At 42.1% G+C, this 13616-nt stretch overlaps 1 protein-coding gene across 1 annotated transcript in view; it reads left to right on the top strand.

The window, feature by feature from the left end:
- LOC127584780 (leucine-rich melanocyte differentiation-associated protein-like) overlaps positions 1-12504 on the top strand; it is a 755871-nt gene extending 743367 nt beyond the window's left edge. Inside the window, exon 7 of the mRNA XM_052041759.1 lies at positions 12061-12504. Within this exon, the coding sequence (XP_051897719.1) occupies positions 12061-12149 (89 nt within the window). The 3' untranslated portion in view covers positions 12150-12504. The remainder of the gene's footprint in view (positions 1-12060) is intronic.
- Positions 12505-13616: the final 1112 nt, after the last annotated feature.

Below are 13616 nucleotides of genomic sequence, written 5' to 3' on the forward strand. Positions count from 1 at the left end.
GAATGAGGGGTGACCTTATGGAAATGTTTAAAATTACAAGATGCATAGATAAGGTGGATAGAAACAGTCTTTTCCCCAGGGTAGAGGAAAACAGAATTAGGGGGAATAGGTTTAGGGTGAGAGGAGAAAGACTTAAAAGGGACCTGAGGGGCAACTCTTTCACACAGAGGGTGGTGGGTATATGGAACGAGTTGTCAGAGGAAGTGGTTGAGGCAGGTACAATAATATCATTTAAGAAGCATTTGGGTTGGTACATGGAGGGGCGGGGCTTCGAGGAATATGGGCCGAACGCAGGAAATTGGGACTAGCTGGGTGGGCACTGTGGTCAGCATGGACTCGTTGGGCTGAAGGGTCTCTATCCCTGTTGTGGTGCTCTATACTCTAAGAGGTGGTCCATAGCGTTCCATTGCTGAGGTAATGTTAGGGTTGTGCAGGTTGGTTCAAGAACCTAATGGTTGTAGCTGCTTCTGAACCCGCTGGTGTGGGACTTCAGGTTTCTGTACCTCCTGCCCGATGGTGGTCATGAGAAGATGGCACAACCCAGATGGTGGAGATCCCTGATGATAGACGCCACCACCTTGCGGTCTCACCTCATAGACGCTTTCAGTGGTGGGGAGGACTGTGCCCATGATGGACCAGGCTGTGCCCACTACTGTCTGCAGCCTCTTGCGTTCTTGTGCATTGGAATTGCCATACCAGGCCATGATGTAACCAGTCAGGATACTTTCAACAGTGCATCTGTAGAAGTTTCTTTTTTTCTTTTTCTTGCAGTTTTTTTGTCTCCATCATATCTGCTCCAATGGTGAGCCATCCACACTCGTGTCTTCGAGATGCCTTCCACTTTCCTTCACCATGGCTTCCACTCGAGGACAATGACAGAGCCCTCCACCCCATCTCACACCCTTCTCCTACCGGTCAGAGCAAGAATAGGGTCAGTTCGCTCCATCCCTCCTTCCTCTCTGCAACTTTTTCTCACTTTTCTTGTTCCGGTGAAGGGTCCTTGACTTGAAACCATGACTCCGTTTCTGTCCCCACTGATGCTGCCTGAGTGCTGAAGGCTTCCAACACTTCCCATTTTGTTTCAGATTTCCACCATCTGCAGGTTTTTGCTCCAATTAAATTACCCTCTTGTATCAGGCCATTGTTGTATTGCATATATTATGAACAATGTCATACTGCAGCCCAGCCCTCGATTTTCTAAAACCACACCAATTTTAAAGATTCAGGAAATTAATAGACATTTTACAGACCCTTCACCCTACACTTCATCCTGCAATGGATCCAAATTTAAATAGTCCACTGCGTGTTTTTTTTGAAAGTAAATCTTTACTCAGCGGTTCAAACATCTGTTCAGCTCAAAAGAATCAAAAGTGAGCTTTATTTCTTTATTTTAGATAGATCATCATTGCAAATATTTGTACTTGTTTCATTTTAAAGATAAAAAACTTCATCATTTTCATGTCTAAGGTTAACACACAATTAACAGCCCAGTTATAAATTCAGTAATGCTTTTAAACCGTTCCTCCTGCCAAACACCTCTTAAATAGCTAATAAAAGTGAGACAGTAACAGGACATGATCTCCAACTGCACTATCCCCTAGAAGTCAATAAATGTCCAAATTGTTCTCCACTTTAATCCCCACCACAGTCCATCCACGAATTTCAGAGGTTGTGTATAAATGAAATTCCTCATTGACTTTTTTTTTCATCTAGTTTGGTTATATTTTATCAAGCAAACATACATACAGCCATATTTCCAGTATTGTGTATGGTAATGGTGTAAAATTAGTATAAATTAATCTAATCTAAGATTATTACAGGTTAATCTTGTATAGGAAGCATGTGTAGCTAAATCTAGAAAAAGGAATGTGCTTTCATGCTTTGATGAGCTGGAGCTTTTTTTAAATCAGTGTAGAATATTATCGAGGAGTGAGAGTGGATGAATTGTATGGGGAGCACTGGGGGAAAGAAAATGCTGTCATTGAAGGGGGATAACGGTCCCCCCATAGTGACGACATTGAAACGTCGGCAATAGGAACAGGAGTAGGCCTTTTGGCCTTTCCAGCTGCTCTGCCATTCGGTGCAATCATGGTTGACCCTCTATTTCTATATTAAATTCCTGCTCATTACCCACACCCCTTTTGCAACTAGAGATCTATCCATCTCTTTCTCAAATATGTACTCAATGACCTGGCCTCTATCCCCTTCTGTGTAGAGAATTCCACAGGATTGTCACCTGTGTGTAAATAAAGAAATTCTTCTCATCTCAGTCCCAAATATCTTCCTATATCCTGTGACCTATGGTTTCCCTATATCCAGCCAGCTGAGCCCTGTCAAAACTTTGCGTGTTTCAATTCGATCTCCTCTCATTCTTCTAAATACCAGCGAATGCAGGTCCAGCCAACCCAATCTCTCCCCCTATCACAATCCACTATTCCAAGATTCTGTCTGGTGAACCGCCGTTGCACTTACTTCATGATCAGTATGTCCTTTCTTAAGTTCAAGTTTTCAAGTTCAAGTTTTTCAAGTTCAAGTTTGTTGTCACGGGGATACATACCTGGTGTATAAATGCCATGAAAGTTAGCTTATTACAGCAGCAGCACAGTGCATTATAAATATGACAAACATAAGTTACATCAACTTAAATTGACATAAACTTACACCACACAATAAACAAAGATAATGCAACAACATTAGTGCAAGTTGAGGAAATATAGTCTGAGGTAGAATTAGGGTTCAAGCGGATTCAAGAACCTGACGGCAGTGGGGAAGAAGCTGTGGTTGTCCAAGGTAAAGAGACTGAACCAGCATGCAGTGCTGCAGTGTACTCTCACCAAGGCACTGTGCAATTGCTCTGAGTGAGACTGTTTAATAAGGAGTTGAAGAGCCAAGCGCACCAGTGCAATACATTATTGGGCAACAGTTGTACACTTACTGAAGGGGATGTGTGGGCACTTGATGGGGTAAACTCCTACATTTAGAAACGGGCAGAATCGAAACATAGGTTGAAGATGGATACATGAGAGAATTCAGAGACATTTGCAAAATTAGGAATAGACAATACGTTAAGTGGGAGTCTTCCTGAGAGGAGTCACCATTTTAAGTACACAGGTCATAGAGTTGTACACCATAGAATCAGGTCCTTCAGCCCACCATGTCAATGCTGACCATCATGCCTATCTATACTAATCCCACTTGTCTGGTTTAATCCCATATCCCTCTATGCCTTGCTCATTTACTTCATAGTTTTTTCAGTAGATGTTATGTGAAATGGAAAACTATTATGTTTACGTTCCCTACTTTTACCTTTTTCACAAAATCAATTTAAATCAATTTATATTCAAATGTGCCTTCTTCCCACTTTGCTCTAGAGTTCGTGAAAGCACGGTGGGTGCTGACTCTGCTGTCTAAAAGGAACAGGCTGGGCCCCTGATTGTGGGACAGGTCCTGCTTGCTGCCCGTCTCCAGATGAAGAAGGCAGATCAAGCTGACCTTCCGCACCCTGGAGGTGTCCGGGTGAGGCAGGATAAGCTCTGAAAGGCAAATAAACCTCGAGCTAGACAAACCTTTGGCAGCTCGCCACCGTTACAAGGCTTTGGAGCAGTGTTCAAATGAAGTCGGCAGCATTACTTCGCACCAGGATCAGGAGTGGAAAGTGAGAGGAAGACATGCAGGTGATGCAGGTACCAACAAGGTCTAGAGACACAGACACAAGAGACCGCAGATGCTGGAATCTGGAATAACAAACAATCTGCTGGAGGAACTCAGCGGGTTGAGCAACATCTGTGGGAGGAAAGGAATTGTTGACGTTTCAGGTCGAGACCCTGCATCAGGACTGAGAGTGGAGAGGGGAGATGGCCAGTGTAAAGAGGAGAAGGGGAGTGGTGAGACAAGAGCCCCAGGTCCAGACTGGAATCATAGAGTCACACAGCACAGCAACAGCCTAACAAATGTGCTGAGTATCATCCACTTACACTAATCCTACACTCATCCTATTTCATTCTCCCCAGATCCCTATCAACTCCCCCTAGACTCTACCATCCATTTATACACTAGGAGCAATTTACAGCAGCCACCATCAACCTGCCGCCATTGGGATGTGGGAGGAAATCGGAGCACGCCACGTGGGAGAACATGCAAACTCTCCACAGAGCAGCAGCAGAGGTCAGGATCGAACCTGGATCTCTGGAGCCGTGAGGTAGCAGCTCTACTCACTGCTCCACTTTGTTGCTCCAGGGATGTTGGGGCTGTTCTCCTTGGAGCACAGGGGTTGACAGGAGATTTGACAGAGGTGGATTAGAACCTGACTGGTTTGGCGAGGGTAGCGAGAGAGAAGCGGTTCCCAAGAGTGGACTGTCAGGGACAGCACTGATGGGATTGCTCTACTGGGAGCTAGCACTGACTTGATGGGACAAATGGCCTTCTGCTCTGCTATAACAATGCTACAATTCAATTGTTGGTTGGGGTGCAGGTTCTGAAAGCAAGGCGAGGAAGAGGAGGAGTCATCCTACAGATAGCCATTAGGGGGAGGGTTGAAGCATGACATATCACTTGTAAAGAAATGGGTGGCAGAGATAGACAACTAGTCAAGGGTTCAAGGCAGAGAGAGCTGGCCACAAATAGTCGAGAACGAAAATCAAACACTGTAAAATAATAGTGAAGGGAAACCCAATCAGGTTGGATCTGAGTAAGAGGGGAAAGCAGAATTTATCGCAGCAAGGGTTCCTATGATGGCTGAACAGAAATGTTGGAGAGATTCAGAGCAATGTACAGGCAGGGTGGGGAGCACGAGGAGAGCAAACCGGAATGTAAAATGGTCAAAGGGCTTTGATTATTTTGATTGTGACTTGCTGTTGCTGTGCACCTTCCGAGGACAACGACAACAAGTTGCAATAAAAATGGAAAATCTCGATGTACTCAGCAGGTCAGTCAGTATCTATGGTGAGAGAGACAAAGTTAACAGTTCGGGTCACAGTTCTGAGAGCTACAGGAGTGGCAGACATGAGAGAGAAAGTGTCATAAAGTCATACAGCATAGAAACAGGCCCTTCAGCCCATCATGTCCGTGCTGACCATTGTACCTATCTACACTCATCTAATGTACCTGCACTAAGTCTATAGCCTCTTATGCCTCAGTAATTCAAGATACTTGTCTTAAATGTTATATGTGACCCCACCACCTCTTCAGGCTGCAGACTCTAACTACCCTCAGTGTGAAAAAAGTTCCCCCTCAGACCTCCTCTAATCTTCCTACCTCTCACCTTAAACTTATCCACTCTTGTCTTGGACATACCCCATGTAAAAAAGATTTTTTTACCATCTATCCGTAATATCCCCCTCATAATTTTGGATACCTCTATCAGACCACCCCTCAGCCTCATCCACTCCAGGAAAAACAAACCCAGACTGTACAGTCTCTCCTTCTAACTGTAATACTCCAATTCTGACAACACCTTGGTCCCTCTCCAGCACAATCATATCCTTGTGATTACGGGGTGAAGCCATGGAAGCATTTTGAAAACAAGGTTAGAATTCTAAGTCTGAGGTGTTGTTAACCGGGAGCCAATGTAGATCAGTGAGTATATGGGTTGATGGAATTTGGACACAGGCAGCAAAGTTTTGGATGTGTGGTTCATCAAAGGCAACAAAAGCATGGATAAGGGTTTCAGCATCAACTGAGAAGCCATAAGATAAAAATCTTTCAGAAGCCGTGCCTGCATACTTGAATTCCTAATACCTTGTAATCAAGCTATCATGAAGTTATGAGGTAGATTTCACATTGTATATCAGAGGCAGTAAAGTTTGAAATTTAGACACATGAACAAGTGTTCTGACTTGGATTATCAGCTTGCAGATAATTATATGAAAAGAATTGAATCATCCACTGTTGTCTGTGCAGATGTCTCAAACACACTGTAAGAGTTGCTGCTCTTTTTGTAAATTTTTGGTACTGATTATGTCTCTATAGGAGTGGGAGAAATCCGCTCCACAAACTGTTGTGACAGCCTTGAGAACTGAAGTGGTGGCGTGGAGACAGGACCAAATATGAGGGAATTCATTGGAACCGCATTGCGGTCTTCTCTGATTATGATCAGTCCTTCTGCCAGTTAAAAAGCTTTCTCCAAATAAAGCCCCAAGCTGATGCAATAGCAGCATTATATTTTTTCACTTCTGAACACATGGGTCTTCAAAGGCACCACAGCTAACACCTTCGCAAATTGCATAACCAGTTGGCAACAATTTATATAAAAAAAATCGACTTGCTTTCACATTTTTAAGTCTGGGATATGTCAAGAATAACCCAAAGTGTCATATTTAAAACTCTGAGCCAAAACTTTCTTTGTGGTAAAGTAAAATAATGGCCAATGCCTTTTTGATTTATTGCCTGTTTATCTGGAATTATTCATATCTCGCCACCTTAAGTGCTCTGATGTGGTCAGTGGTTTGCAACACCTGAGCAGCGAGACTCAGTTCAACACATTTTTGCCTGTTCTTGAATCCCGGCAAGTCCCAACTCCGAAGCAGGTCATATCACTTCACTAAACCTTACAGCACTGAACATGTGAGAGCTCTGCCAAGAATGTATAGGATTGTAATTGCTTCTCGCTTTCAATTCTCAGCAAATGCAAGAAGCTTTGAATTTGATAGACACGGTGAATGTAATACTGCCATCCACTCTGCCCTGTTGTCTGATACTATAATTGCTTCAAAAACATGCCCTATAATTTCATAATTTTTTTTCGTCTGATCTGTGACAAAGGAATGTAAGTGGGCAGGATGCTTGCCATTTTTTTTTACACTCTGACTATTATAAGCACTTCATGATTAAGATTTGCACTGAAGGTGCCACATCTGTAATGTATAAGGCTTCACAACTTTAGAAGTGGAACCACTATTCCATCTGTGTTCCCCGAACAGTTCCTCAATGAACCATCTGCATGGTCTCTCCTGGTTGCCATCTCCATTGGCGGGCCCCCTTTGTCGAGTTAACAATTGCAACACTAAAACAAAAACTAGGAGACCATGTTTGCACCCTATATAAAATTGGCCATTACACCTTTCAGAACTTTCAATGAATTAATCCCAAGCTTTGGCCTGTCTGGGGGATTTTACCTAAGGTCATTAGAGTCATGTGTAAATTAAAATTTGTGTGTAAATTGATAAATTGGTTTGTCATCGTCACATACCGGGCAGGCACGGTAGTGTAGCGGTTAGCGTAATGCTTTACAGCGCCAGCGAACCGGGTTCAATTCCCGCCACTGTCTGTAAGGAGTTTGTACGTTCTCCCCGTGTCTGCGTGGGTTTCCTCCGGGTGCTCCGGTTTCCTCCCACATTCCAAAGACGTACAGGTTAGGAAGTTTTGGGCATGCTATGTTGGCGCCGGAAGCGTGGAGACACTTGCGGGCTGCCCCCCGAACACTCTGTGCAAAAAGATGCATTTCACTGTGTGTTTTGATGTACATGTGACTAATAAAGATATCTTATCTTACCAAGGTACAGTGAAAAATTTTGTTTTGCATGCCATCCATACAGATCATTTCATCACATCAGGGCATTGAGGTAGTACAAGGGAAAACAATAACAGAATGCAGAATAACATGTTACAATTACAGGGAAAGTCCAGTGCAGGCAGACAGTAAGGTGCAAGGTCATAAACGAGGTAGATTGTGAGATCAAGAGTCCATCTTATTGTACTAACCTCTCTCTGTGAAAAAAATACTCCTCAGATCCCCTTTAAACCCCAACTTCTTACCTTAAAACCATCCTCTCTTTTTTTTGATACCACTACGATGGGAAAAAGATTTTGAACTATCTAACCTAACTCGGCCTCTTGTAATCTTAAGTACTTTTATCAAGTCATCCCTCAGCATCCTTTGTTCCGACTTATCCAATCGCTCATCAGTTTAAGGTCAGAGGAGGAAAGTTTAGGGGAAATGTCAGAGGTAGGTTTTTTTTTACACAGAGAGTGGTGGGTGCCTGGAACGCACTGCCGGGGGTGATGGTAGAGGCTGATACAATAGGGAAATTTAAAAGACTCTTAGATAGGCACATGGATGTAAGAAAAATGGAGGGTTACGGGCTATGTAGGAGGGAAGGGTTAGATTGACCATGGAGTAGGTGTTTATATAGGTCGGCACAACATCGTGGGCCGAAGGGCCTTCACTGTGCTGTACTGTTCTATGTTCTCTCTCCATAATTAAAGTCCTCCAATCCTGGTACCATCCTGGTGAAAAGATTATTAATTCTGCCTCTATTTCCCTGTAAACTGTAGTCTGTGCATGTGAACAGTTGAGGATCTGACAGCATCCATCATTTACCAATACAAAATTGACCAGTTATATCAGACTTTAGATCATAAGATATAGGAGCAGAATTAGGCCATTCAGCCCATTGTGTCTGCTCCACCATTCAATCATGGCTGATCTTTTCTCAACCCCATTCTCCTGCCTTCTCATCATAACTCTTAACCCCCTTACCAATCAAGAACTTATTAATCTCTGCCTTAAATACACCCAATGACTTTGCCTCCACCACCCTCTGTGGCAACAAATTCCACAGGTTCACTATCCTCTGGCTAAAGAAATTCCTCCTCATCTCAGTTTTAAAGGGATGTCCCTTTATTCTGAGGCTGTGCCCTCAGATCCTAGACTCTCCTACTAATGGAAACATCCTCTCCACAAATATTCTGAATCATTAAAAATGTGCACATTCAAAAACCCAGAATGCACCACTGTAGGTGTTGGGCTGCAGAAAAGAAGATCATTGTAAGTAGAGTTAATTAGGGAGATACAAAGTGAAGTTCTGATCCACTTTAGAGGAGTCATAGGTAATTGGTAATTGGATTATCATTGTCACATGTACCGAGGTACAGTGAAAAACTTGTTTTGCATGCCATCCATACAGATCATTTCAAAACATCAGTACAAGGGAAAAGATAAGATATCTTATTAGTCACATGTACATCAAACACACAGTGAAATGCATCTTTTGCGTAGAGTGTTCTGGGGGCAGCCCGCAAGTGTCGCCACACTTCTGGCGCCAACATAGCATGCCCACAATTTCCTAACTCGTACACCTTTGGAATGTGGGAGGAAACCGGAGCACCCAAAGGAAACCCACGCAGTCACGGAGGGAACGTACAAACTCCTTAAAGACAGAGGCCGGAAATTGAATCTAGGTCGCTGGCGCTGTAATAACCTTACGCTAGCCGCTACACTACCGTGAATGCAGAATATAGTGTTGCAGTTGCAGAGAAAGTGCAGTGCAGACAGACAATAAGGTGTAATGCTATAATGAGGTAGATTGTGAGGTCAAGTTTGCTGAAGTACAGTCAATTAACTCCTTGACAAAGCAATTGGACCTAGTTCTAATTGAAAATTGGAGAAATGGTATGAAATGAATTAATCATGGCATTCCAGACCCTGACTACTTGTGATATTGGTGTAGGGTCGTGCTGTGACTTTAGGGTTACTGAAGATATGCTTTCATTACCTTAACTCTGGTGGCAAAAGTAGGTTTGGAAGAACATATTTATTTTCTCCACATACGATTGTGTGCTTCCACAGTACCAGAAGACGGTGTTCCCTGTATGCTCCAAGTTAGTACAGAACTTTTGATGGACATTTCCCACTCTACATTTGTCTTCCAGAATACACAAAAAACAAATCTGAAAGACTCATCTGCTTTTGTTAGTTTAGCAGTGCTTGGAGTTCCTTCAAATCTTTTAGTTAATGCTTGTAAATTAAATATAGGATTTTTTTTGCTGAGGATTTATTGTGCTGATCTCTACAGTGAATAAAAGACAAGACCTTGTTAGTCTTTCCAGACAGCCCTCACTTTGTCTGTCAAGTTCCCTTGGAGCTCTGCAGAATTCACGATGATTACACCAGGTGGCATTCTTCCAGACACCAGTGAAAGGAAAAGTTCTTAATCTTGAGGCTGGAGTGTGTTAGTTTTGACAGGATGTCCTTTTGTCTTCCAAAGAGTGTAATGGGCTCTACATTAATCTAGTCCTTTTATTATTTTAAGTTCCAAATTGTAATCCCTCTTGCCCATCATTATGATGCAAAGAAAGCAATTTTCAGTCCTTAGCCTGATTTCCCCAGGAGAGCGGAGCCTGGAAATCATCACTGGCAACTCTGATGTGCAACTTTATTTATACCCATCACGTATCCGTTCCAATGCATGCAAAGGTAATGCAACGATATTTGCCAAACCATGAATGTGGTTATTTTTGTCATTAAAATGACTATTAATCAAGAAAATAATTTGCAGCAGAGGTAATGCAATAACCACTAGGGACCTCAATTTTCATGCAGGACTGGGTAAATCAAATTAGCAAAAGTAGCTTGGAGAAGGTTCACAGAATTGATTTGGGATGGTGATACATCATGGAACCAGCTAGGGATCAGTCTATTTTAGAACTTGTCTTGTGAAATGAGGCAGGGGTTAATTAGAAACATCATTGTAATGGATCTGCTGCAGAAATGTGCTCACCCAGTGATAAAATTTACACAGAGTTCGAGGGTGACACACTTAAGACTGAAATGAGAACCTTGAATCTAAAGGAAATTATGTAGGTTAGAGGAATGAGCTGTCTTAAACTGAGATATTAGATTAAAAGATAATCTGGTAAATGGGTTTATTATTGTTATATGTTCTGAGGTTACAGTGAAAAACATTGTTTTGCATGCCACCCATACAGATCATTTCACAACATCAGTACATCGAGGTAGTACATGAGCAAAGCAGTAACAGAATACAGAATATAGTGTTACAGTTACAGGGAAAGTTCAGTGCAGGCAGACAATAAGGTGCCAAGGCCATGATGAGGTAGATTGTGAGGTCAAGAGTCCATCTTATTGTACAAGGGACTATTTTTATAACAGAGGGATAGAAGCTGTCCTTGAGCCTGGTGTATGTGCTTCAGAGGCTTTTGATTCTTCTGCCCAATGGAGGGGGGAGAAGAGAGAATCTCCAGGGTGGGTGGGGTCTTTGATTATGTTGGCTGCTTCACTGAGGCGTAGACATTTAGATAAACAGTGGGCAAACACATTATATTGCAGTCTTTCCATTGCAAAGTACACACTCTATGGGAAGAGTGATCCATCCATTGCTACTTAAAGATGATAAGACAAAAGAGAAAACATACAACTTTCCCAGAATACACACCAAGCCTTAGGTTTATTGGAAAACAGCAATTGACAATGAAAAAATTGGTAAAGAGGAATTGATATAATGCAAGAGAATATTAACAAGAAATCTGGCAGCTGGGGTCATTATATATGTATATTGAAGGCTGAGGTAATAGGCTTTTGGACACGGAAGAAATCAGGGCACATGGGGTTCAGGTGGAAAGGTTGTCAAGGCAGAGGATCACCTTATGGTCGACTCCTGCTCTAAACATTTTTTCTTGTTTTATTTGAAAAGCAAGTGCAATATTCCATTTAGTTGCATTATTCTTCTATCCCATGGGCAGTTAAGAAAGTTGTTTTAATTGATTGCCTCTCATTGGTCCATGAAGCCATGAACAATACCTCGTTATTCCTTTTTTTTGAGCTATTTACTTTGTAATTTGTAGTAATTTTTTATGTCTTTGCACTGTACTGCTGCTGCAAAACAATAGATTTCACATCCTATAAGTCAGTGATAATAAAACCTGATTCTGATTCTGAGGAAAGAGGATTTCTTTACCAAGGATACAGCCAAGTGTAGTACATTGTGTTTTAATGGATGAGCAGAATTTTACCCCACTAATAGGACTGGCCCTTGGCAACTCAGAAGGGCAAATAGAGACTGCTATGTGTTTAGTTTATAAGCAAACAGAAACTCTTTCAATGGCTTATTGAGGTACGTGACAAGATCAAAACCCTCTATGGCAGTTATTAACATCATATGTAAAGCTGGTTCCAATGAAACTATTCAGTTTATAGTGTTATCTTTTTAATTAGGTATCATAATTCATACAGTAAGAATAAATAACTTAATGCTTTGTTTTATTGCAATATCAAAAGGCAGGTCCATGTACTAATTATATTATTTTTGTCTTGCTCCTATCCAGACGCATCACACCTTGGTAATGGCAACTGCTCTACCCAAGACCGCAAGAAATTGCAGAGAGTTGTGAACACAGCCCAGTCCATCACGTAAACCAACCTGCCCTCCACTGACTCCGTCTACACCTCCCGCTGCCTCAGGAAAGAAGCCAACATAATCAAGCACCCCTCCAACCCCAGTCATTTTCTCTTCTCCCCTCTCCCGTCGAGCAGAAAATACAAAAGCTTGAGAGCACATACCACCAGGCTCAAGGATGGCTTCTATCCCACTGTTATCAGATTCTTGAATGGACCTCTCATACTCTGAAGATGAACTCTTGAGCTCCCAATCAACCTCGTCGTGGCCCTTGCACCTTATTGTCTCCCTGCACTGCACTTTCTCTGTAATTGTAACGCTATATTCTGCATTCTGTTTTCCTTTTCACTACCTTTTCACCACACTGTATGAAATGATCTGTCTGGATGGCACGCATACAAAAGCTTTTCACTATATCTTGGTACGTGTGACAATAATAAACCAATACCAAATAATTGCACAAACCTGCTCATTTCTTCACACATAATGAAGACTCAAGAGCCACAGACTCAAGGAGTGCACTATGTGGCTGTACCTTCATTACTTGGAGCTAGTAAATACGATTCTACAGCACCTGCCTTTGTAAAGAGATGGAAGTGCTCCTGATAGTCCTTTGCTTCCAACTTGTATTAAATATGTTCATTAGAGCCCGTTTTTATCGCTATCTTTCATTTTGGGGAGAAGAAACAATGGGATTAATGTAGGATTAATATACCTGGATGGTTAATGGTTGGTGTGGTCTCAGTGGGCTGAAGGGCCTGTTTCTGCACTGCTTCTCACTTTGACTCTTATGACATAACTTCTTCTAGCCTTACAACCTTCCAACAACTCTATCCTTCTCCATTTCTGTTCTCCTCGGCAGACCCCACTTCCTTTGCTGCTCTGTTGACAGCTTTGCCTTCAGCTGCCTAGGTCCAAAACTCTGAAATTGCTTCCCTATCTCAACTGTTCCTTCTTTTTCTTTTTCTTTTTTATCTTCCTTATCTCTTTTGACCAAACCTTTGATCGCCCATCCTCCTGCGGTTTAGTGTCAAATTTTGTCTGGAAACTTTCCCATGAAACACCGAGGCACACTTTTCTCCATTAAAGCCACAATTCCTGATCACTTGCCCAATGTTTCTGCTTTCTCCACGTCCAACTCATACTTTGATAGCCAACAGAACCAATCCATTTTCAATCCCCTGATGTGCAAGTTGTTTGAGTTGGTTGTGAAAAGTATGTTTGCAAACAGTGAAACATTGTGGGGACATAGAACTACTCTCCATACCTTAGTCTGATTGGATATTTTGCAATTTTGGCCCCAGTTTCATGATTCTCCACTGTCATCAATCACTTGTATGGTATTTTTGCCAAATACCTCTTACAAGTTGTTACATATTTATTGGATCACTCCCATCAGAAGCCTTAGACCCATCTCCGGAAAGTATAGTAAATTTGTCCAGTTTAATATATATTGGCTTTCATTTACTGGATTTGTTTTCCTAG

Source organism: Pristis pectinata, chromosome 30 (genome assembly GCF_009764475.1).
Source record: "Pristis pectinata isolate sPriPec2 chromosome 30, sPriPec2.1.pri, whole genome shotgun sequence".
NCBI classification, from domain to species: domain Eukaryota; kingdom Metazoa; phylum Chordata; class Chondrichthyes; order Rhinopristiformes; family Pristidae; genus Pristis; species Pristis pectinata.